This window comes from Mustela lutreola, chromosome X (genome assembly GCF_030435805.1).
Source record: "Mustela lutreola isolate mMusLut2 chromosome X, mMusLut2.pri, whole genome shotgun sequence".
NCBI classification, from domain to species: Eukaryota; Metazoa; Chordata; class Mammalia; order Carnivora; family Mustelidae; genus Mustela; species Mustela lutreola.
Genome location: NC_081308.1, coordinates 41,355,373 through 41,379,035, shown reverse-complemented (window position 1 = coordinate 41,379,035; position 23,663 = coordinate 41,355,373). Strand labels below are relative to the sequence as shown.

Sequence of the window (23,663 nt, the reverse complement as noted above, 5' to 3'; positions counted from 1 at the left end):
CGGGATCATCCCGAAATTGCCAATATATCATAGGTATACATTCTTTGAATTGTCGCCAGACCAAGTGAACAAATCAACAAAAGCTCACAAGCCCAGAGGTATGAGCAACTTTACTAGGATGAAGTAAGCGCAGTTTTAAATTTGGATGCTTGAATGTAAATGAATATTGCCATAACTTTCTGAGTGACCTACCTTTGATAAAAGGACCCATCACTGCACCTGCTTAGCTCCACAGAACAAAAGGCCTATCCACCTGCTCCTTGAGTAGGCCAGTTACTTGTGGCCCATGTAAACATTACTGTGACCCTGAGGAGGCAGCAAGAGGAAGCTGTAACCACTCTAACCTGACATATGGCCTCCTCCTGTATCTTATGCACACCTGAGTCAGCAGTGTGTCTTTGGTTGATCTAATTATCTGGCAGGTAGAGACTATGCTGCATTTCCTAATGAGTGGATTAGGATCCTTTGTGAACAGCACAGAAATTGCCTAAATATCATATCATTACAGACTTTTTAAAGGCTTGAAATAAATATCTTAAAAGCAACCTAAATAGGAAGCCCTTGTAATAGTAGTAGTTTCCCAAGTTTCTCCTTGTTAATCTTGCCACTCGGGCTGACTGCTTCTCTACAAAACTCTGTTACTCATTTATGAAACACAAGACAATTATAACCTCGGTGATGGCTGCTATTTTCAAAATTTCACATGCTCTTCTACAATGTCACTCTGCTACTCTCCCATCCAGTGGTAAAGACTATTTCTCCTCTTGAATCAGGGAAGGCTTGTGACTGTTTCCACCAACAGTACAGGTCAGCAGTGATGCTATGAGAAGTGTGAGGCTGGGTCATAAAAGGGAATGCAGCTTTCGTTTGTTGGCTGGAACATGTGCATGTGCCCGAGGCCTGCTAAAAGTCTGCTGTGTTGAGATTTTTATGCTGCGAGGAAATCCAAACATATGGTTAAATCACGTACAGTCTATACCATCCCAGCCCAGATGACAGCCATGTTAGTGCATAAGCCTTGGAATGATTCTAGCCCCCAGCCAGAGTCACCCCCAAATTCAAAATCTTGCTGGATGAGGTCCTAGATACCACAGAGCAAAGACAAGTCATCCCCACTCTGCCCCTCAGAATCCATGAGTATGATAACATAGACGCTTGAAGCTGCTAAGTTTGGGGGCAGCAGTAAATGGGAAAACCACCGAAGGGCTGTTTTAAACTTTCAGTAAGATGTGTGTATGCAAGTGCTCTGTACATTTTGCTTCTTACTGCCTCTCATAATTGAAAGCAAGAATGGAAGCCTGCTGTAGCACAGAACAGAACAAGAAAGGAGCTATGGGGACAGTGGGGCAAGGAGAGCCAGGAGATGAGGGAGGCATGAGGATGAAATGGAGCAGTGGAGTGGGAGGCAGGCTTGGGCTCCCATTTATCATCAAGGCCCTTCTTCGACTTGCTATGTGGAATCTGAGTATCTTTTGAAATTAGGGCCAAGAAGATCTCCTTTAAGACTAATGATGTACTGTGTGTTGGCTAATTGAATTTAAATTAAAAAAAAAGAATGAATATGGGGTATGAGGCAATGAAGAATCAAAGATGACTCTAAGAAATTTGGCCTGAAAGTCTGAAAAGACAGTTACAGCAGGAAGAATGGATCTGCCATCAGTTAAACATGGGACTACAGGTGGGACTAGTTTGGGAAGATAAATAGTTCAATTTGGGATATCTGAAGTCTAGTAAGATGTCTGCTGGACATCCAAATGAGGATGCTGAATTGGTGGTTACATATTTGAGTCTGGAGTTTAGTGAAAAAAGTGTGGCTCTCCATAGTCCAGTTAGTTCAATGTTTACATTCCAAGGAGAACTAGGGGCCTGTCTGAATATCCAATTATTCCTGCTTTCAGTATCATTCATGATTGATAATACATTGTTAAGTGAAACAAGAAAGTTATAGGATATTCCCACTTATTTCTATATACATAGATATGTGTGTATAAGTATATATACTATGCAGTTAATGTTTTGTATTCTAATTCATTTTTGGTTTTACAGTAAATCAGTACTTCACCTATAATGTTAAAAACATATACAGACACACAGTAAATATATCAACCACTTGCCTGTCATACAAATTATGAACGGTCCCTTTCAACCAAACATGAACCACTGTTTTCCTTCCACTAGAACCTTTAGCAACAGAAACTAATTTAAAAACACAAATAAAGACCTAAAACAACAACAAAAAACCATCTGAAGCTCGTTTATTATTGACTAGTGTAAAAAAATTATCCATAGTCTACCTACAAACACATAATGAAGTTAATACCATCTTTATTTGTTGAACTTGTTTTCAAAAAGTTCTTTGTGGTGGTTAACAGACTTACGTAAACAGCTCGAACTTACAGCGCAAGCTGGCTCTGTGATTGTTGTATCCTCCCCTCAATCACCGCCACCACCGCCCCCCACTCCCGTCGCCGCACACACACCCTACACTATACTACACTGAAGAGACAAGACAACTGGACAAAGGACAATGCAACAAAGGGGAAAATCTAGCTTGAAAGCCGTAACAAAGATTCTGAAAGAATTTGCTTCCCTTACTCTGCTGTATCACTTTCCCCTCTTTTCAGTTGTTACAGCATCCAGGGATCAAGTCAGTTAATTTATATACATCCAAAATTACTTCTGTAATTCCATTAGGAAATAAAATTCTGAAGCATTTTGAAAATCTTGTAGATTAGTTGAAAAATAAAAAGCAAGTGTTTGGTTTATTAGTATTTAAGTTTCTCTAGCTGATTGATTCATCTGTAGGTTTTAGGCAAGTAACTGAAATACAATCATTAAAATATTACCATTGTGATAGATTGAAAATGGTCACAAATCTTCCGATCATCCTTCTGTCTACTTCCCTCCTCTTCAGTTTGGGAACTCTGTGACTGCTCTAGTGTGATGTGGTGGAAATAATGCAAGAAATGTGTCAGTTTCTGAGCCCCAGCCTTAAGACTAGCAGCTTCTACTTGTTATCTCTCGGAATACTCAATCTTGGAGCCCAGAGCTGCTATGTAAGAAGTCAGATTATCCTGCTGAGAGATCGTGTGGAAAGGTCCCAAGACCATATGCGAATCTGGGCAGTGCAGATCATAGATAGCATCAACTACATGGTTACAGTGGTGAATAATATCAGTAAGGTTCCTAAGGCTCCTGTGCTCATGTAGCTTTGCGTTTGTAACGCCTCTATCAAAGAGTAGCAGAGAAATGCTATGTGTTCACCAAACTGTTTCCATCTAGGCACACAGCAAGACTGCATTCCCCAGCCTTACTCTGCAGTTAGGTGGGCCAATTCAGTGACTTCTGGCTTATGGAACATGGGTGGATAAGCCACTTCAAATCCCGGTCCCCCCCACAAATCTACCTCTATAACCCTCCATGCTGTCTTGTCTTTTCTTGCAGACTGGATTTAGAATTGGGGGCGGGGGGGGAGTAGGGAGTGGAAATGGGCCTATCCAATAGAGGATCCTACTCATAAAAAGAGCCTGAGTCCCTGAAGGACTACATGGGGCAGAGGTGACTCACATCCCAACCCACAATGGATGGAGATATGTACAAGAAACAGAACGTTCACCGGGTTAAGATGCTGAGACTTTGGGGGATGTTATACTAAATGGCCTATCTTGTCTAATACAAAGAAGGATTCATAAAGAGTTATCTCCCCAAATTTCCCAATATTGGAAAGTTATTTCCCAATATTTTCATGTATATTTTAACGTAAATAACTACAGCAGTCCCCCTTTGTCTGTGGTTTCCCTTTCTGTAGTTTCACTTACCTGTGGTCAGCCCCAGACTGGAGGCAGATGACCCTCCTTCTGACGTATACTTGGTCAATAGCAGCCTAAAGCTGTGTCCCCATATCATTCACCTTATTTTGTCTCATCACAGATGCATTTTATCATCCCACATCATCACGAGAAGGATGGGTACAGTACAGTAAAATATTTTGAGAGAGCTCATTCACATAACTAATATTGTTAAAATTGTTGCATGTTATTAGTAGTTATAATTGTTAATCTTTCACTGTACCAAGTTTATAAATTAAACTTTATCTTAGGTGTGTATGTGGAGGAAAAAACATAGTATACACAGAGGCTGGCACTATCCATAGTTTTTGAGCATCCACTCAGGGTCTTAGAACATATCCCCTGTGGAATTGGGGGGGGACCACTATATTGTATTACATTAGACTTGGTCTTAAATTTCTTTAACAGATTTATGTTTTAGAATATTTTCTCTAGAGAAGTGAGATTTCTACCAGTAAAGAAGAAAGTAACTAACCAATTCAGTTTTAGTTTTACCGAAACTAATATGGAAGAGCCAACCCAAACAATGTATTAGAAGATTTTTGTTTTTATATTCTGATATTGTTTATATCCAATTGTGAACTGCTATAAGAGTCTTTGTTAAAACTTTAGCCTAGGGGTGCCTGGGTGGCTCAGTGGGTTAAAGCCTCTGCCTTCAGCTCAGGTCATGATCCCGGAGTCCTGGGATCGAGCCCCGCATCGGGCTCTCTGTTCAGCGGGGAGCCTGCTTCCTCCTCTCTCTCTGCCTGTCTCTCTGCCTACTTGTGATCTCTCTCTGTCAAATAAATAAATAAAATCTTTAAAAACAAACAAACAAACAAACAAAAACTTTAGCCTAGAATTAAGGAATGTCATCATGCTCTTAATGTACACTGATTTATGATTTTTAAAAAGTGGAAGGCAGAATTTTTACAACTGAATAATTATTAACATTTCTTCTTTACATGAAAGTAACACATGACCACTAAAGATACTAGTTTTAAATCTAAAAGCAGTTACTGTAAGGTCTCTTTATAAAACATTTACATTTGTTTAGATTTGGCAGTTATGTCAGAAGAAAACACTTTTATTTGTGGCTTTTGAGAATAAACCTACTATCTTCTAATTTCAAAAACTGTTTAAATATTCTCTCAGTTATATAAATAACCAAATTGTTGCAAAGTACCTTCCTAACTTCTAGGAGTTTTATAATCTATGAAAATAACAACAATGAAGATATATAAAAAGAAACACTAACACAAAAAATTATAAAATTAGCCAATAAAAGAGCAACACAAAAGCAGTATTCTGTCATACAATGTGTGTGGGGGGAGAAGGAACATATTTGGACAGAGTGAAGTATAAGTAGAGAAATCCACATCTCAGTTCAAAGTAGGAAAATATTATTAAAAAGTCACCCTGGTAGATTTGTGAGAGAGAGGATTTAAAAAAATAAAACTGAGATTTCTTAATGATTCAAGAATTATGTTTTCTTCCACAGCTGCCTGGCTTACAAGGCACTCATGGAACCAAGGTAGGTGGGGTTGGGGTTTAGTGTCTATCACTTTCAAAAAAAGGAGTTGTTCAACAAATGAGCAGGGACACATGGATATCCTCATGCAAAAGAATGGCATTGTCCCTAACACCTCACACCACATAAAAAGTTAACTCAAATGGATCAAAGACCCAAATGTAACAGATAAAATTATAACATTCTTGGAAGAAAACAGGTGTAAAAGTCAAGATATTGGTTTAGACAGTGATTCCTTAGATATGACACTGAAAGGACAAGCAGCCAAAGAAAAAAATAGATAAATTGGACTTCATCAAAACTAAGAACTTCCGTTCTTCAAAGGACACCACCAAGCAAGTGAAAAGGCAATTCACAAAAGGAGAAAATATTTGTAAATCATGTATCTGATAAGAGACTTGTATCCAGAATACGTAAGGAACTTTTAGAACTCAACAATAAATTGGGATTGGGAGGGAGACAAACCATAAGTGACTCTTAATCTCACAAAACAAACTGAGGGTTGCCGGGGGGAGGGGGTTGGGGAGAAGGGGGTGGGATTATGGACATTGGGGAGGGTATGTGATTTGGTGAGTGCTGTGAAGTGTGTAAACCTGGTGATTCACAGACCTGGGGATAAAAATATATGTTTATAAAAAATATATGTTTATAAAAAAAAAAAAAAAAAAAAACTTGAGAACTCAACAATAAAAAACAAATAGCCCAATTTTTAAAATGGAAGAAAGATCTGAATAATTTCTCCAAAGAAAACATATACATAGGGGGTATACATGGATGCACTACAAAAAAATGGGATATCCCAAAACTGGTCTGGGGACGTTGTTGCCTTGTTCACCAACAGGTCAGATTTGCAGCAGCTGAGGACATCTGTTCCGAAGTGAATGTGATGGAACATCAAGAAGTAAACTGAGACGATTCACTTTGGCTATTTGAACAGTAGTGTTTCATAGGAAGAGAAAGAAAGTCACATTACTCTTTGTATTAAAGTAGAAAAGCTCTGTTTCAAAAAGAGCTTACAAATGGCTTCTAAGCACATGAAAGATGCTCGACATTTCTGTAGTTTCATCATTATTTGATGAAATACGAAATATTTCACCAAAATTTGATGAAATATGAAATATTTCACCAAAATTTGGTGAAATATTTGATGATTGATAAAACATCAATATTTACAGATGCTATCACTATGAAGCTGCTCTTACAGTGAAAAAATCATCAGGCAAATGATAATTAAACTTACAGTAGATATACTTCGGATTCACTAGGGTGGCTATAATAAAAAAGAGAATAAGAAGCATTGGTGAAGATAGGGAGGAAATGGAACCCTCATACATTGCTGGTAGGAATGTAAAATGATACCGATACTCTGGGAAACAGTTTGACAGTTCCTCAAAATGTTAAAGATACAGCTACCATATGACTCAGTATATCTACGCCTAGGTATATGCCCAAGAGAAATGAAAACATAAATCCACTCAAAAACTTGTACAAGAGGGGCACCTGGGTGGCTCAGTTGGTTAAGTAGCTGTCTTCAGCTCAGGCCATGATTCTGGAGTCCTGGGATCAAGCCCCGCATCAGGCTCCCTGCTCAGAAGGGAGTCTGTTTTTCTCCCTGTCCCTCACCCTACTTGTGCTTTCTCTCTTTCAAACAACAACAACAAAAAACTTTAAAAAACTTGTACAAGAATGTTTGTAGCAGCATTATTCATAATAGCTCAAACATGGAAACAACCCAAATTTCTATCAACTGATTAACAAAATGTGGTCTTATCCATACAATGGAATATTATTTGGCCATAAAAAGTTAATGAAATACTGATATATACTACAGCATAGAAAACCCTGAAAATACTATGCTGCGTAAAAGAAGTTAGACTCAGTGCCCATACATTGTACGATTCAACTTATATAAAATGTCCAGAATAGGCAAATCCACAGAGAAAGAAAGTAGATTAGTGGTTGTTAGAGACTGAACTGTGTTCTCCCAAAACTTTTATGTTGAAGCCCTAACTCCTAGTGTGACTATATTTGAAGATGGGGCCTATACAGAGATAACACAGGTTAAGGCAGGTTATAGAGTGGGGACCTAATCTGATAGGATTGGTCACTTTATAGGAGGAGGAAGAGATACCAGATCTCCATCTCTCTGTCTCTCTCTTTCCCTATGTGCACAGAAGAAAGGATGTGAGAACACAGTGAGAAGGTAGCTGCCTACAAGCCTGAAAGAGAGGCTTCTCTGAACCCTAATGGGAACTTGACCCTGAAGTCTAGAAGTCTTCAGATTGTGAGAAAATAAATTTCAGGTTTTTTTTTAAAAGATTTTATTTATTTACTTGACAGACAGATCACAAGTAGGTAGAGAGGCAGGTAGAGAGAAAGGAGGAAGCAGGCTCCACACTGAGCAGAGGCCCGATGCAGGGCTCGATCCCAGGACATTGGGATCATGACCTGAGCCGAAGACAGAGGCTTTAACCCACTGAGCCACCCAGGTGCCCCAAATTTCAGTTTTTTAAGCCACCCAGTCTGTGGTATTTTGTTATGACAGCCTTAGCAGACTAATACAGTAACTGCCAGGAGCCAAGGGAAGGGGAAAATGAGGAATAACTGCTAACAGATGTGGGGTTTCTTTCTGGGGTAATGAAGATGTTCTGGATTTACACAGTGGTGATAGCTGAATAAGTGTGAATATACTAAAAACCACCATACAGTTTAAAAGGGTTAATTTTATGGTACGTGAATTCTATCTTGATAAAAAAAATCGGTATCAATTATATCTCAATTTTTAAAATATTAAAAAAAAAAGCAAGTTGCACATTGATAAAAGTCCACGCTGGTCATGGGACAAACCTGGAACATGATTTGACTGATGAACTTAGTGAAATCCCCCTACCTTCCATTTTCCTGTTTTTTTTCTTTTTCTTTTTTAAAGATTTTATTTATTTATTTGACAGAGAGGTAGTGAGAGAAGGAACACAAGCAGGGGGAGAGGGAGAGGAAGAAGCAGGCTCCCGCTGAGCAGGACACCTGGGATCATGACCTGAGCTAAAGGCAGAGGCTTAACTCACTGAGCCACCCAGGCGCCCCACCAAGCATTTTATTTCATGCCAGCCTTGGTGCAAAGCACCGGGAACACAAAGACCAGTAAAGAAAAATGGCTTCCAAACCAGTCATCACTCTTGAGGAGTTGAACTTACTACTTCCTCTGGCAGAAAAGTCCTCTCCCCTTTTCACAAACCCAAGTTCTCCCCTACTTAAGCTTTCTTCTCAAGTTTTTGTAAATGAAGGTTGTGTACTTACAATCAATCTGATATTCTAGTCATCCCCTCTCATTTGGGTTTTATGCGTTTTACAAACGAAATGTTTTGGCCCTCTATTTACAGATGCTATCACTATGAGACTGCTGTTATAATGAAGCAGCTTCTCATGGGGTTATAATATTAACAGGATTATTACAAGGTTATGTAATCAATGCTCTGTTTCTCTTCAAAGACTAGTACATGCTACTGATTGTTGAGTCAGACTTGGAAATCCTACTCTCCAAAACTTTACCACAGTTTCAGACTGGACTTCAAATAGTAAATGGGCACATATTCTATCCCTAAACAAATGAGCTTGACTTTAACTACTGACTTACTCTCGCTTGGTATCATCTACCATGTCTGAGTGAATTGGTGAACACCGTATGTGACTTTGTATTATGAATGTATAATTAGCCAAGCAGTCTCTCCCCACTCAGCACACAGATAACTGTTAAGAGCAATCATTCCCTAAGTCAAAGGTACAAGCATGCAAATACCTGAGGGAAGGCTGTGGAACACTGTCTGGACTGGCTGGTACCTGGACTCCCTTTTCCCATTCTTCCTTCCATGTATCCGCAAAGAGGTAATAGCTGTCTGGATTAATGTGATGAGAATCTGGAAGTTTCATGGCACTGATGAGGTCCTTTCGGAATACCTGAGAAGACATTGGACACATCTTGAAAAGACCATTACTATGAAACTAACACCATTTAATGTTCTTTTAAAAAAGACTATCCTCACCTACTTTTCACCAAGAGAGATCTCTAACTTCCTAAATGGCCGGATCAGCTTCGATTTGGAAAGGGTTTGAAGTACTGACAGGAAAGCCAGTTTGTTCTGGATTTAACAGAGTAAAGAAATCCTTCTTGAATTATTTTCTAGAGCTCCTTGAATTTAAATCAATAGTACAGGTTACTCTAAAAGTCTGATAAAACAAACCTTAACTTTCTCAAGTTAAGCAGTTTTTAAGTATCCTCTGATAACTTCTAATTATTTATTTAGGCATCACCTTATTTTTTATTTACTTAAAAATTATTCTACTATCTAAATTTTTTTTCTTCCTGAAATTTTAATAGGAATTATGGGGGTTTTTTGGAGGAGGGAGAGAGAGAGAAAAAATCTTAAGCAGGGTTCATGCTAGGATGTGGGGCTGTATCTCATGACCCTGAGATCAATACCTGCACTGAAACCAAGAGTTGGATGCTTAACTGACTGAGCCACCCAGGTGTCCCTACTTAGAAATCAGACATATGGAAAAGTTACAAAAATAGTACAGAGCTCCCATATACCCTTCATATAGTTTCTTCTAATGTTAACATCTCACATAACCAGAGTACAATGACCTAAACCAGAAAATCAGCATTGCTACAATACTATTAATTAATCTACAGACTTTATTAAAAATGTTACTAATTTTCTGGTTAATATCCTTCTGTTCCAGAATTCAGTCCAGGATCCCATATTGCAAATAACTGTCATGTTTCCTTAGTATTGTCCAATTTGTGACAGTTTCTTAGTTTTTGTCTTTCAAGACCTTGATACTTTTGAAGAGAACTGGTCATGTATTTTAGAGACTATCCCTACAGTTTGGGTTTGTCTGATGTCTTAGGACTCAAGTTGCTCATCTTTGGCAAGAATACCACAGAAATGATGCTGTGTCCTTCTCGTTCCATTATATCAGGGACATATAATGCCAATGTCCTACCAGTGGTGATGTTAAACTTGATCATTTGGTTAAGGTAGTGTCTTGCTGGTTTTCTCCACTGTTAGTTTACTGTATCTCCCTTTGTAATTAATAAACATCTTAGAAGAGATCCTTTAAGATTATAACAACACCCTGCTTCTCCTCAAACTGTCATGAGCTTATTTGAGCATCCACTGGTGGATAGCTTGCCTGCAAGAATTATGACTGTGGTATCCTAATGGTGATTTTCTATTTCCCTCAGTTCTTCTACGTTAATTGGAATTCCTCTGTAAGAAAGATCTGTCCTTTCTTTCCCCCTTATTTATTTATTCAATTATTTAGTTATATTATAGGCTTGTGGATATCTGTTTTACTCTTTGGGTTATAATCCAGTATTATTATTATTTTTGTTGCTTAAATTGTTCCACCTCTGATCACTGGGAACTCTTTTGGGTTGGATACTGCCTGTGTTCTTTCAACACATCCCATCTTTTTTTGAGTATTTCTTTAATTTCCTGTATCACAACATACCCAGGCATGTTTATATCTTCTGTTTATAAAAGCTACTGATTTTATATGTTAACTTCATACCCTGCTATCTTACTGAATTCTTTTATTGCCTGAATTAGTTTTTATCATTGATTTTCCTATGGTTTTCTAGATATATTATCATATCCGCAAAGAGTTTCACAACTTCTCTACCTAGTCTTGGTCTCTGTTTCTCTTGTTTAACTGCATTGGTAAATACTGTAGTAATATTTATAATACTAATGGGGATAGTTGACAATATCTGCCTTCTTCCTGAAATTGGGGGAAATGATTTTAGTGTTCTTTATTAAGATACTAGATTGAAGACTATGGTGTGTATATATATAGTATCTATGTTAAAATTATCTTATAGTTCCTTATTCTTGAATGTTTCTGAATGCTTGGGTATTGAATTTTGTTAAAGGCTTCTTCAGGTATATGAGAATAATTATAGTTATTTTCCTTAGATATATTAATTTGCTGTATGATCATATTGTATTTATTTTATTTTATTTTATTTTATTTATTTGACAGAGAAAGCATAAGCAGGAGGAGCAGCTGGCAGAGGGAGAGAGAGAAGCAGGCTCTGCACTGAGCAGAGAGCCTGACGTGGGGCTCGATCCTAGGAGCCCAAGCCAAAGGCAGACACTCAAATGACTGAGCCACCCAGGCACCTGATTGATTATACTGTATTTCTTAATACCAAAACAAACTTGCATTTCTGGAATGAATGTCATTTGGTCATGACACACTTCTTCTTTTTTTTTAAGATTTTATTTATTTATCTGACAGACAGAGATTACAAGTAGGCAGAGAGGCAAGCAGAGAGAGAGGAGGAGGGAGCAGGCTCCCCACTGAGTAGAGAGCCCGATGCAGGACTTGATCCTAGGACCCTGGGATCACGACCTGAGCTGAAGGCAGAGGCTTTAACCCACTGAGCCACCCAGGCACCCCATGACACACTTCTTAAATATGGTATTGTTTTCTGTCTTCTAATAGTCTATTTAGTATTTTTGTATCATATTCAACAATGATATTTATCTGAAGTTTCCTTTCTTTTTTAAAATTCTTTCTTTTCAGTTTACATATCCGTGTTATACATACTTCATAAAAAGAATTAAAAAAACAAAAGGAATTAGAAAATTTTTGTTCTGTTACAATGCTCTGGAATAACCTGGGAATTACTGGGACTATCTGGTCCCTAGGAAACCATCCGGACTTGGTGCTTTCATTGTGGGGTAGTTGCTTAAGAATATTCTGTACATATTCTTTAGAAATTGATCCTTTAAGCTTTCTACCTCTAATGGATTCAATTTTGGTAATCTATATTTCCATAGGAAGATATCTTATCCAGTTTTCAGATTTATTTCTGCAGAGGCTTGCACAGTATAGGCAGTTCCACTTTGCACAGAAGTGGGACCTGAGAAATGACAGTGCATGTGGAAACTGTGAAAAGCAATCTTAATTATTAATGGGGAAAATTATGATTTTTCTATGACCTTTAAACATTTTGGTCAAAATATTAGAAACTCTCAGTGCTGGCTATAAGTATATAAAAAATGAAAAATAAAATAATTTAGTCTACTGTAATTAAACATCAGAAACAATGAGAATTAAAGTAATTTTTATAAGAAAATTTGTCAAGAGTAGGTAGAACAATGCCTCCTTTTTCTTATCATATAATTTAAGATATGGAGCAAACTGAGACAGAATGTTTTAAACTATCATTTTTAAAAATCTATGATTTCAGTTTGTATTCCTCTTTTCACTCAACAGTTGTTTAATAGAAGGGTTTAAAATTTCCACAGGAAAGGACCTTTCTGTTTTTGTAATTTCTGATTTTACCAAATCGTGACGGGAGTATTATTTATATCATGTCCATGTAATAATGGAAATCACTGTTTTCCTTGTGACTTAATATTTACTATATTTTGTGTGTGTACCATAGACATTTGAAAAGGTATATTCACTATTACCTCTAATATCAAGGTTTCAAGTTTGATATATATTCATCATCTGTACCTTAATAAGCTGCTTAAGTTGTTTATATCTATCTCCTCTCTTATTTTTTTGTTCACTTAATCTGAGAGAGGTGTATGAAAGCCTCCTATGATCAGTGTGTTTCAACCTATATGTCCTTGACTCATCCAAGGCTATTGCTCCACAAAGGTGGTCGCTGCATTAGTCAGTGTATAAATATTCCTAAGTATCACATTTTCATGGCGAATTGTAGTGTTTAGCACTAAAAAGCCTTCTTTGTTTTGCGGGGCTTGATTTCTACTTTGAGATCAGGCTCACTCCTCCTCCTACCATTTTCCTGGTACACCTTTGCCCATCTCTATTTCTAGCCTTTCTGAGTAGGTGTTTTAGGTATATTCTTATATACAGCATATACTTGCATCTTGTTTTGTGAGCCATACATTTTTTTCTTTAATAAATGTTAAGCCCATTCATATTTACTGGCATGTCTCAGATATTTGGTCTCAACTCTGTTATATTGATAATTATGTGGTAATTTCCTTATGCATGTCTCTATCGGATGTGTATTGTTTGCTCTTTTAATCACTTTTTTTTGCATTTAAGAAGGTTTATAGTTGTATTCTATTTGTTATCTTTGTACTTAGATCTTTAAAAATGTTCTTAGTTTCATTTTCTTTTTTAACCTTTTACTATCTGGTTTATCAGTTTTATGGTTCTCAATGAGTTCCTTAGGGGTGATGAGGATAGGAATGTAATGTCTATTGTGGTAGCCAAGAAGACCCCAGAGTGAGCCTTTAACCCTACCCCTGGCAAGGGAGCCCTAGCTGTTTGAAAAGTTCAAAGGCCAAAGGGTAGAGGATGATGATATGAGTACAGATACAACTTGGACTTGGGGGAAACAAAGAGATTCCCCATAGTTCATTTTCTGTACTCAAAGCACTATCAGACATAGTACAGGAACCAGGATCCACCTGAAGTCTGATGTACTGTTATCCTCTGGTTGAAGGGGTCCCTGGATAATAATGGGCACAGAAATATTTTCACCTGCTGGGACACATGACTTAAATGGCTGTGGAAGCCTAAGCTTTGTGATTCTGCCCTTTCCAACAACAGGAAAAAAGTATACTATGAGGTCTTAAGCTAACTGGGAATGATGTCAGTGATGAAGGCCCAGCTGAAGTCTAAGGAATGAGGTAATACACTTTCACACAAAAGTATACATACACTGACACTACATACATACACTCAGAATTAGAAATTAGAAATACTCGTTTCTAATTCTGAAAAAATTCAACCATCCACTGGCAGGCTGAAAATAAACAAGTCCACATTTCTGGAAGATCAAAGGAAAAAATGCTGTCAATCAAACATTTTAGTCCTTAATGTTAATAAAGGTTCTCTGAGGAGAAGCACTGTTCAAATTATATGTAACATGAAAGTGCAGGCACAGAGCGTGATCCAATAAAACAGTTAATTCTCCACTGGTGCAGTTCTGTTTAAACCGACAACATTTCAGAGTACAGGACTGAACTATCACATAATCAAATGATGCCATTTAAATGGATAAAGACTCATTCCATTTGCTTCTTTGCAGGGACAACTCTGCAAATGCCTGTTGCTTTCATTTAGGGAAGATTAAGAAATAATATGATCTGAGCAAAGTAGAGAAGGAAACCAACCTTAAACATGTTGGTGGCCAGGTGGCAACAAAATGACCTCCCTACCAAGAATCTTTGCCAATTAAAGTTAATTGGGTACTGTGCAGGGAGAAGGCTGTCTGTAGAAGAAAAAAACCTGGTGGTTTATTATGTAATGCTTTGTACAAGGGGGTAAAAGAGGATCACAGTCATATCCATTTAACATGTTTTGCATAGCGCTTGGTGTTCTGGGTGGTTGGGGGAGAAACTCAACCACCATTTTCCTGAACACTGATCCATTTCTATAAAAGACTAGAGTGCCTTTAATGAGCCAGTGGTTAAGTAGTGGTAGCAATTTGCAATTGTGCTAAATAAACTGTTCTCTTTGGGAAAGAGTGCTATGGGAAATCCTACTTTAGATCTGGAAAGAATACTAGGGCTAAGTATTTTCAACCTCCTAAAATATTTCATTGTTTTCCATGTGATACACTTTACAAAATAAATCAACTGATTGCAAACCATGCTTAGTTAATAATGTCACACCAACTCATCATATAGCTTAAGCCATGTCTTTATACTTGATGTAACTGCTTATGAAAATCTGTTCTGTATAGTTTCCCAAGTAGCCTGGAACATACTGTAGTGGTTTGAACAGTGGCCCCTAAAAGATATGTCTACATTCTAATTTCTGGAATCTATGAATGTTACCTTATTTGGCAAAGGATCTTTGCAGATATAAATAATTTAAGGATTCTGAGATGAAGTGATCATCCTAGAACATCTTGGTGGGCCCTAAATCCAACTGACAAGTATCCTTACAAAAGAAAAGCAGAGAGAGATTTAAGAAGAGGAGGAGGCAGCGTGATCATGCATACAGAGATTGGAATGACTCATTGATCCACAAGTCAGTAAATGCTGACAGTCATCAGAACCTGGAAGAGGCAAAGGATGGAATCTCCCCCAAAGTCTCTGGAGGGAGTGCAGCCTGGCCAATTTTGGGCTTCTGGCCTCCAGAACTGTGAGAAAATCATTCCACTTGTTCTAAGCCACCCAGTTTGTGGTAATTTGTTACAGCAGCCCTAAGAAACTAATACACATGTTTACCAAACAGAAGAGTAACTTGAATACTCTAGACAAAGAGATAAAAAGGCAGAGGCCAGTGAAATCTGGCCCTTGTCCACAGCTTCAGAAATACCAAACCTTCGGGAACAGACATTCTGTGAAGTCTGAGAAACCTCAGACTACAGGAACACCAATCAATCAGACCTATTTTTCTTAAAATGAAAAACGAAGGCTAGATATAATGACTATTATAATTTTCCTTCCATCTTTAGAGAAAAGCAGCAGCCTTACATGATAAGCCTGATTTCAATTTTATAAGCTAGCTAGATTAAATAGCATCAGATCCAAGGTTTCTAGAGAAGCATTTTTACTCAAGGCAGAGTACAAGAGTCTGCTTTATCTCGCTGTTGAAACATCCCAAGCATGAGGCAGAACATAAAATGCCGAATAAAGGATAGGAATGTAAGCTCAGTACTCAGGCAGATATCTGCAAAGTGATAGGAAATATATTTACCAAACTGGTCTCATGAATCTGCTTTTGATAAGAAAAGGAATTTGGGGTTTTTAAAAAAATGAATACAGGCAAACAAAATAGCTTTAGTGTATCCTGAGTAGAGAGGTATGAGTTCTCTATACATATGGAGGCACACACATATGCACAAATTTGTATATATTGTCATAAAGAAACAATAAAAGGATAAACCAAAAGCTTTTTCAAAAAAATGGCTACCTCTGGGAGTGAGGGAGAAAACAAGGAAAGACAAAATCTAGATCTCTCTGTATGTGTTTTGTGTCATAGTTAGATGTATAAACCAAGCAAGTATCTTACACAGTCAAATATGAAATTAAAAATCTTTAAAGAAAGGAATATGGGTCCAGGGACAGACTACCCAAACTGGTCTACTGGTTTCACCAGCCAATTTGCGACAAATTATTTAAATTCTGTGTCTCAGTTTACTCATCTGTAAAATGGGGATAACAAAAACACCTCATAGGGGTTGTTATAAGAATTAAATGGCTCAATTTATGTAAAGGGCTTAGCGTGGTATTATGCTCATGGTAACTGCTGAATAAATTCTAGCTGCGCTTATTATTTTATCATCATCATCATAGTCTCGGCTTTACTTCTAAAAGCAGAAAGAAGTATGCAGCTAAGTTTTCCTATCTATCTAGTCCCTAAAAGTAATCATTGATGGGGTAAAGGAGATGTGAGTTCATGGCTCAACTAAAACATGCATGGTTTAGCTCCCAAAGATAGGATTTCCAAGAAAGAAGCCCACCAAAAACTCCAGCCAACACTCTATAGGGAACAAGGTAATGCAGAACCTTCACAAAATAAAACATGGCATTTGATGTTAAAGATTATGAATGAAGGATCTAGATGTTGACATTGACTTAGGTAATGAAGTTGAGAAGTTTTACAAGTTCTTAATAGTGTGCCTATTTTATATGCACTGGTAGTTTCCCCTAAAAGTTCTTGAAACAAAAAAGCTTTGTACTTACCAGATATCTGCTCATTTATGGTCAAAGAGGAGATTCACAGACAAACATACAGCCCAGAAGCTATGCCAAGTCCAACAGTGCATGTACATCTTGGCCCCTCAGATGTATGCAGAAACAAAGGAGGCCTCACTATGAATTCAATTAGAATATCAATGCTTATAACCTGCCAGAGCCACAAAATGAAAATGTCCTTCACGGACAGCTCTGGCTTTTACTGCTCTCATTAATATCTCTCAGTGGGCAGTTTCTTAAAGTACAGCTAGTCTGAACATTTCTGTGACATTTTTTAGAGGAAAAGTCAAAACATTTACTTCCTGTATGACACAAAAGGGAAAATTGTCTGGTCCATGTGAATGAAGCAGAGAAATAGATTAGTTCTGATTCACAGTCACTGAAATAGGAAACTATACACAAATGACCACAAACAGATGTGTCACCCCCAAAGCACAAAAAAAATCCGCTGCAAATGTGGTAACTATATTTAATCAAAAGGAACTAACTGTAAGTGATTTTCTTAGAATTATACAATCTTCAGATGGAAAAAAAAAAGGTGTTCAGGTAATCTAAAAGAAACAACCACTTAAAGCAGAGAAAATCTAGCGAAGAACACAAGTTTGTTCTTATGACACAAGGTACCCAGTATTATCAAGCAACTGTGTCCCACGTTAATTTTTCCAATGGAGCAAAGCTTATTCAATTTCTAAGTTTGAAACTTTAAAGATCATGTAAATATTTTTTCACAGAAATATTTTTCAAATAGCTTAAAATAATTCTCAGTTTTCTTACAGAGAAAAAACAGGGCCTTTTTGATGGCTTTGGGTTGATATCAACTGAAACATCAATTACCATAAACAAATGTACTTTTGGGCAACTTAGGTAGGTTTGATTATTATCCTTACCCACTACCCAACAGAGGTGGTATGCATCCCTGATGGAGGAGAGGGAGTAATTAAGTCTGAGTTTGAGATCTGGGCAATTTTCATGTAAAAGATGACATCGGAGGTTTACTTTGCAAGTTTTTCTCCCATCCCTCACTATCCTTTCTTTGTACAGTAAGTGTGCATTTGCAAGCCTGGTAGTTTTTATCTACTGTAGGTCAGAAAACCAAATAATCAAGCATGATAGAAATATAGGCTCTATTTGAGGGTGTGTTCTCTGCCGAGTTAAAATGTATGAGCTTTTCACTCTGCTGCTATGAAAGTCTGCTGCTTTGAAAGTCTTAGACATAATAAATGAGACTATGGAACTACAGATGATATGCCATCAATTCTTTAAGATAGGTTATGTCTTATAGACAAGTCAGATGATATACATGAAAATATTCTGGCTTTTGAGAAAGAATAGAAGACTTTTTAATACATTCAAATTAGTTGTCTAGTACTATGTGCTTTTTCTAGGGCAACTGGCTTTAAAAAAAACATCTTTTAAAAAAAAGATTTTATTCGGGGCACCTGGGTGGCTCAGTGGGTTAAGCCGCTGCCTTCGGCTCAGGTCATGATCTCAGGGTCCTGGGATCGAGCCCCGCGTCGGGCTCTCTGCTCGACAGGGAGCCTGCTTCCTCCTCTCTCTCTGCCTGCCTCTATGCCTACTTGTGATCTCTCTCTGCCAAATAAATAAAATCTTAAAAAAAAAAAAGATTTTATTTATGTCAGAGAAAGAAAGAACGAACAATCAGAGGGAGTGGCAGGCAGAGTGAGAAGCAGTCTCCTGGCTGAACAGGGAGCCCAAAGCAGGACTGGATCCCAGGACCCTGGGATCATGACCTGAACTGAAGGCAGACGCTTAAAGAAGTGAGCCACCCAGGCGCCCCTAAAAACATTTTTAAGAGTATGGACCCTTTTGAGAATCAGAAGAAGGCTACTAGCATATGTATACACAACAAAACACTTTAAAAACTTACCCAACAAAACACTTTAAAAACTTACCCTTGAAAGCCTGTATACAATTTGTAGAAGCTACCAAAGCCCCTGAATAATACGTGCAACTCACACACCCCAAGAACTCTTCTCTAGAGGATAAATCAGGGGTAGGCATAAAGAGGAATCCCACTGAAGCACTAAACATCAAAGAAAATACGAATCTATTAATGTAGCTGATTAAGCCCCAGTGAAACAATCATTTATACTGCATTTCAGTGACAAACTCCCATTACAAACAAAAGGTTTCAGTCAGAAAAAAAGAAACTCCCATCCTTACAATAAGACAAAAGACAAGACAGGCATCAAATTAATGATTTTTTCATGAACCCTTTAGAGAAATGAGTCGTGGGACAAATGGCCAGCACAAGGAAGGACAACTGTGCCTGCAGGGAGACACAGGACAGGAGCTTATGCTTACCTGGGGCAGAAGCCACAGCAGGAACGTTTAACCTAGAAATTTTGACCAATTCCTGGGGGCAAAGTGGGGACAACCAAGACAGAATGAAGTTCCTGGGGGCTATAGTAAGAGCGGGTTCCACCCCTCTTATAAGCTTTTTCTCTAGAAACCCAACTAGGCTCTCACAGGGAAGATGGTGGAAAATATGAAGAATGCTCTCCCAGTGGTGCTGTCTGGGTCTCTGTTGCTATGTGTCCTGGCTCCCTTACTGAAAAAGAAAAAAAAAAAAAAAAGCTTCACCTGCACAGGAAGGCTATCCAGTGAGGGCACTGGTGTAATTTCACAAGCTCTGGGAAGAAGGCAAAGTATCCAACCCTAGCCTTAATCAAGAGGTGGGAGAACCTTAAGGACAGAGACTGAGCATACCGTAAGATACTGGCTACAGGAAGATGGTGGGGGGGGGGCGCGGACAGGAGGCTCGGACAAAAGAAAAGCTCTAGAGTCCACTTCCTCATCTCAACCCCAGAAACAGGACCATTATACATTTCAAAGACTAAGAGTAATCAGAAGGTTAGTAAACAATGTCATTCTCCAGTGCTCTACCACTATGCTAAAGCCTCCAGTGATAGTAACAGTGGCTTATATTGGGAGAGGTGCTTGTCCTCTCCTGAGGACAAGCACAAAGGGAAGATTCTAATCCAAGACAGCAGAGAAAAACAAGGTCACCAGAAGAATTAGAAGGAGGTCTCTGGTGCCCACAGCAGGAACACATTTCAAATACTCCTCTTACAAGGAGTTTAAAGCAGCCATCATAAAAGTGCTTCAATAAGAAATTAGAAACACTTCATAAACTGAAGAAGCCCTTTTGGAAAACAGCCTGGCATTTCCTCACACGGTTAACTAGGGTTAGCATATGGCTCAGCAATTCCACACCTAGGTATATACTCAAGACAACTGAAAACATATGTCCACACAGAAACTTGTACATGAATATTCACAGTAGCATTATTCATATTACTCCAAAGACAGAGACAACCCCAATGTCCATTAATTAATGAATGGATAAATAAAATGTGATATACCCATACAATGGAATATCATTTAGTCATTAAAAGAAATAAACTACTGATACATGCTCTAACATGGATGAACCCTGAAAACATTGTGCTAAGTTTAAGAAGCCAGACACAAAAGGCTGTATATTAGATGATTCCATTTATATGAAATGTCCAGAACAGGCAAATCTGTAGAGACAGAAGTTAGATTAGGTTGCCAGGGGCTGGCAGTAGGGGAATTAGAGAGTAACTGCTAATGGGTAAGGGGTTTCTTTCTGGGGTGATGAAAATGTTCTATATTTAGACTGTGGTTATGGTTATACGGTTCTGTGACTAGACTAAAACCTACTGAATTACACATTTTTAAAGATGAACTGCATGGTATAAGAATTATACTTCATAAAAGATGTATAAAATGTTTTCTTTTTGAAAAGGGCAACTGTTGTGGCATCAGTGAACATCACCTTAGAGGCCCTGACATCCACTCCCACCCAACAATAACAAAGTACTCCTCCTCCTTAATGTGGGATCCACACAGACTGGGTAGGGAGCCTGGACTGTCACTACCACCTGGTAGTAATGTAGTACCCCTCACCACCTCCACTACCACTGCTATCAGTAGAGGCAACAGGGTGGGGATTTCCACCCCCACCAAGTAATAGGGAGACACCCCTCTCCTGGTCCCAGAGAGATAACAGAACTATCTTCCTAGAGACTAACAGAAGTAAGATGGGAAGGTGGTACAGAGTCAGCACCCCACCTCCCCACTGGCCTGGTTACTACAGAGGCTTATTAGAACAGATTTAAATAAGACTTACTATCTGATAATATAATACCAAAAAAGTCCAGAATACAACAGAAAATCACTTATTGTACTAAGAACTGGGAATGAGAGGAGAAAATCAATAGATACTAACACTGAGATGACACAGATACTGGAATCATCCAACAAGGAGTTTAAAGCAGCCATCATAACAGTGCTTCAATAAGAAATTAGAAATACTTTTGAAACAAATTGAAAGTTTCAGCAGAGAAATAGAGGGTATAAAGAATAACCAAATAAAAAAACTGAAATGGAATAATACAATAACTGAAATAACAAACTCAAGGGATAAGCTCAATAGAAGAATGGAATTAACACAATAAAAAGAATCTGCTCAATCTGATCAAAAGAAAGAATATATAACTGAAAAAAAGAGAAGAGTCTGAGGGACCTCTGGGGAAGTAATGAAAGATCTAACATTCATGCGATTGAAAGTCCTAAAGAAGAGGAGAAAGAAGATGGAGCTGCAAAAATGGATGAAGAAATAATGGCTGAAAAATTCCCCAAACTGGCAGAAGATATAAACATAGATTCAAGAAGCTGATCAGACTCCAAACAGGATAAACCAAAGAAATCCATGCCCATGCACATTATAATCAAACTTTGGGAATAAAGACAAAGAAAAATCTTGAAAGCAACTGGAAAAGAAATGACTGATTACCTGCAGGGGAGCAACTACTTGAATGAGAGTAGATTTCTCACACAAAACCATGGGGGCCAGAAGAAAGTAGTACATTTTTCAAGTGCAGAAAGAAAAGTACTGTCAAGCCAGAATTCTGTATCAAGTGAAAATATCCTTCAGGAATGAAGGCAAAATTAAGACATTCTCAAATGAAGAAAAACAAAGAGAACTGATCACCAGCAGACTTACCCTAAAAGAATGGCTAAAGGGAGTTCTTTAAACAGAAAGGAAATGAACAAAAGGAATGTTGGGGCATCAGGAATAAAGGAAGAATCAGAGTAAAAATATGGGTAAATATAGTAAACTATCCTTCTCTTGAGTTTTATAAATAATGTTTGTTGTTTGAAGCAAAAATTATAACATTGTCTAGTACAGTTCTCAAGGTATGTAGAAAGAGTATTCAAGACAAATATATTATAAAGGTGGGGATGGATAAATGAACCTAGATGGTAGTAAGGTTGCTTTTCTTTTCTTTCTTCTTCTTTTTTTTTTTTTTAAGATTTTATTTATTTATTTGACAGAGAGAGATCACAAGTAGGCAGAGAGGCAGGCAGAGAGAGAGGAGGAAGCAGGCACCCTGCTGAGCAGAGAGCCCGATGTGGGACTCGATCCCAGGACTCTGAGATCATGACCTGAGCCGTAGGCAGCGGCTTAACCCACTGAGCCACCCAGGTGCCCCTTTCTTCTTTTTTTCTTTTTAAGTAGATTCCATACCCAACATGAGGCTTGAACACATGACCCTGAGATGAAGAGTTGCAGGCTCTACTGACTGAGGCAGCCAGGTGCCTCAGTGGTTAAGGTTTCTGTATTTCATTTGAAGTGATAAAATGTAGAGAACACTTTAAGGTTCTCCTTTTTAAAGGTTGCATCCCAAGAGCAACCACTAAAAATCTACACAAAGATATACACTCAAAACCATTACAGAAAAGTCAACATGGGAATTAAAAAAAATGTTCAAGTAATCCACAGAAAATAAAACAGTGAAACCAAAAAACAGAGAGAACAAATAGAAAACAAACAACAAAATGGCAGACATAAACTAAATCATACCAAAAGTTACATTAACTATAAGTGGCTTAAATATTCCAATTAAAAGAGATTGAAAGAGTAGTTTTAAAAATGACCTAACTGGGGGCACCCAGGTGGCCACCCAGGTGGGTTGAGTATCTGACTCTTGATTAAGGCTCAGGTCATGATCCAGGGTTGTGGATCAAGCCCTGCATTAGGCTCTGCACTCAGCAGGAAGTCTGCTTGAGATTCTCTCTCTCCTGCTTCCTCAGCTCCTCCCCCAAATCATGCTCTTTCTCTCTCAAGTAACATATCTTTTTAAAAAAAGACCCAACGATATATCACCTATAAGAAATTCACTTCAAATATAATCATATATATGTTACAAGTAAAAGGATGGAAAAATATACAATGTAAACATGAATCAAAAGAAAGCCACAAACTATATTAATATTAGACAGTGCAGACTCCAGAGCAAACAAAATTATCAAAGACAGAGAGGGACATTAAATGATGCTAAATTCACCCAGATATAGCAGTCCTAAATATGTATGCACCTAACAAAAGAGCTTCAAAATATATAAAGCAAAACCGACAGAATGGAGAGGAGAAAGACACAAGTCCATAATTACAGTTGGAGACTTCTACAGCCCTCTCTAAACAATTGATAAAATTACTAGGCAGAATATCCATGAGGATACAGAAGAACACTGTCAAGGACCCAACAA

General features: G+C 38.0%; 1 protein-coding gene across 6 annotated transcripts in view; it reads right to left on the bottom strand.

Annotated features, from left to right (window-relative positions):
• JADE3 (jade family PHD finger 3) overlaps positions 1-23,663 on the bottom strand; it is a 135,970-nt gene that overhangs the window by 34,509 nt on the left and 77,798 nt on the right. For 4 of the 6 annotated variants that reach the window (XM_059157504.1, XM_059157503.1, XM_059157505.1 and 1 more), the window contains exon 4: positions 9,155-9,312. The exons of the other annotated variants lie outside the window; for them this stretch is intronic. In XM_059157504.1, coding sequence (XP_059013487.1) covers positions 9,155-9,312 — 158 coding nt within the window. The remainder of the gene's footprint in view (positions 1-9,154; positions 9,313-23,663) is intronic. 6 annotated transcript variants of the gene reach the window in all.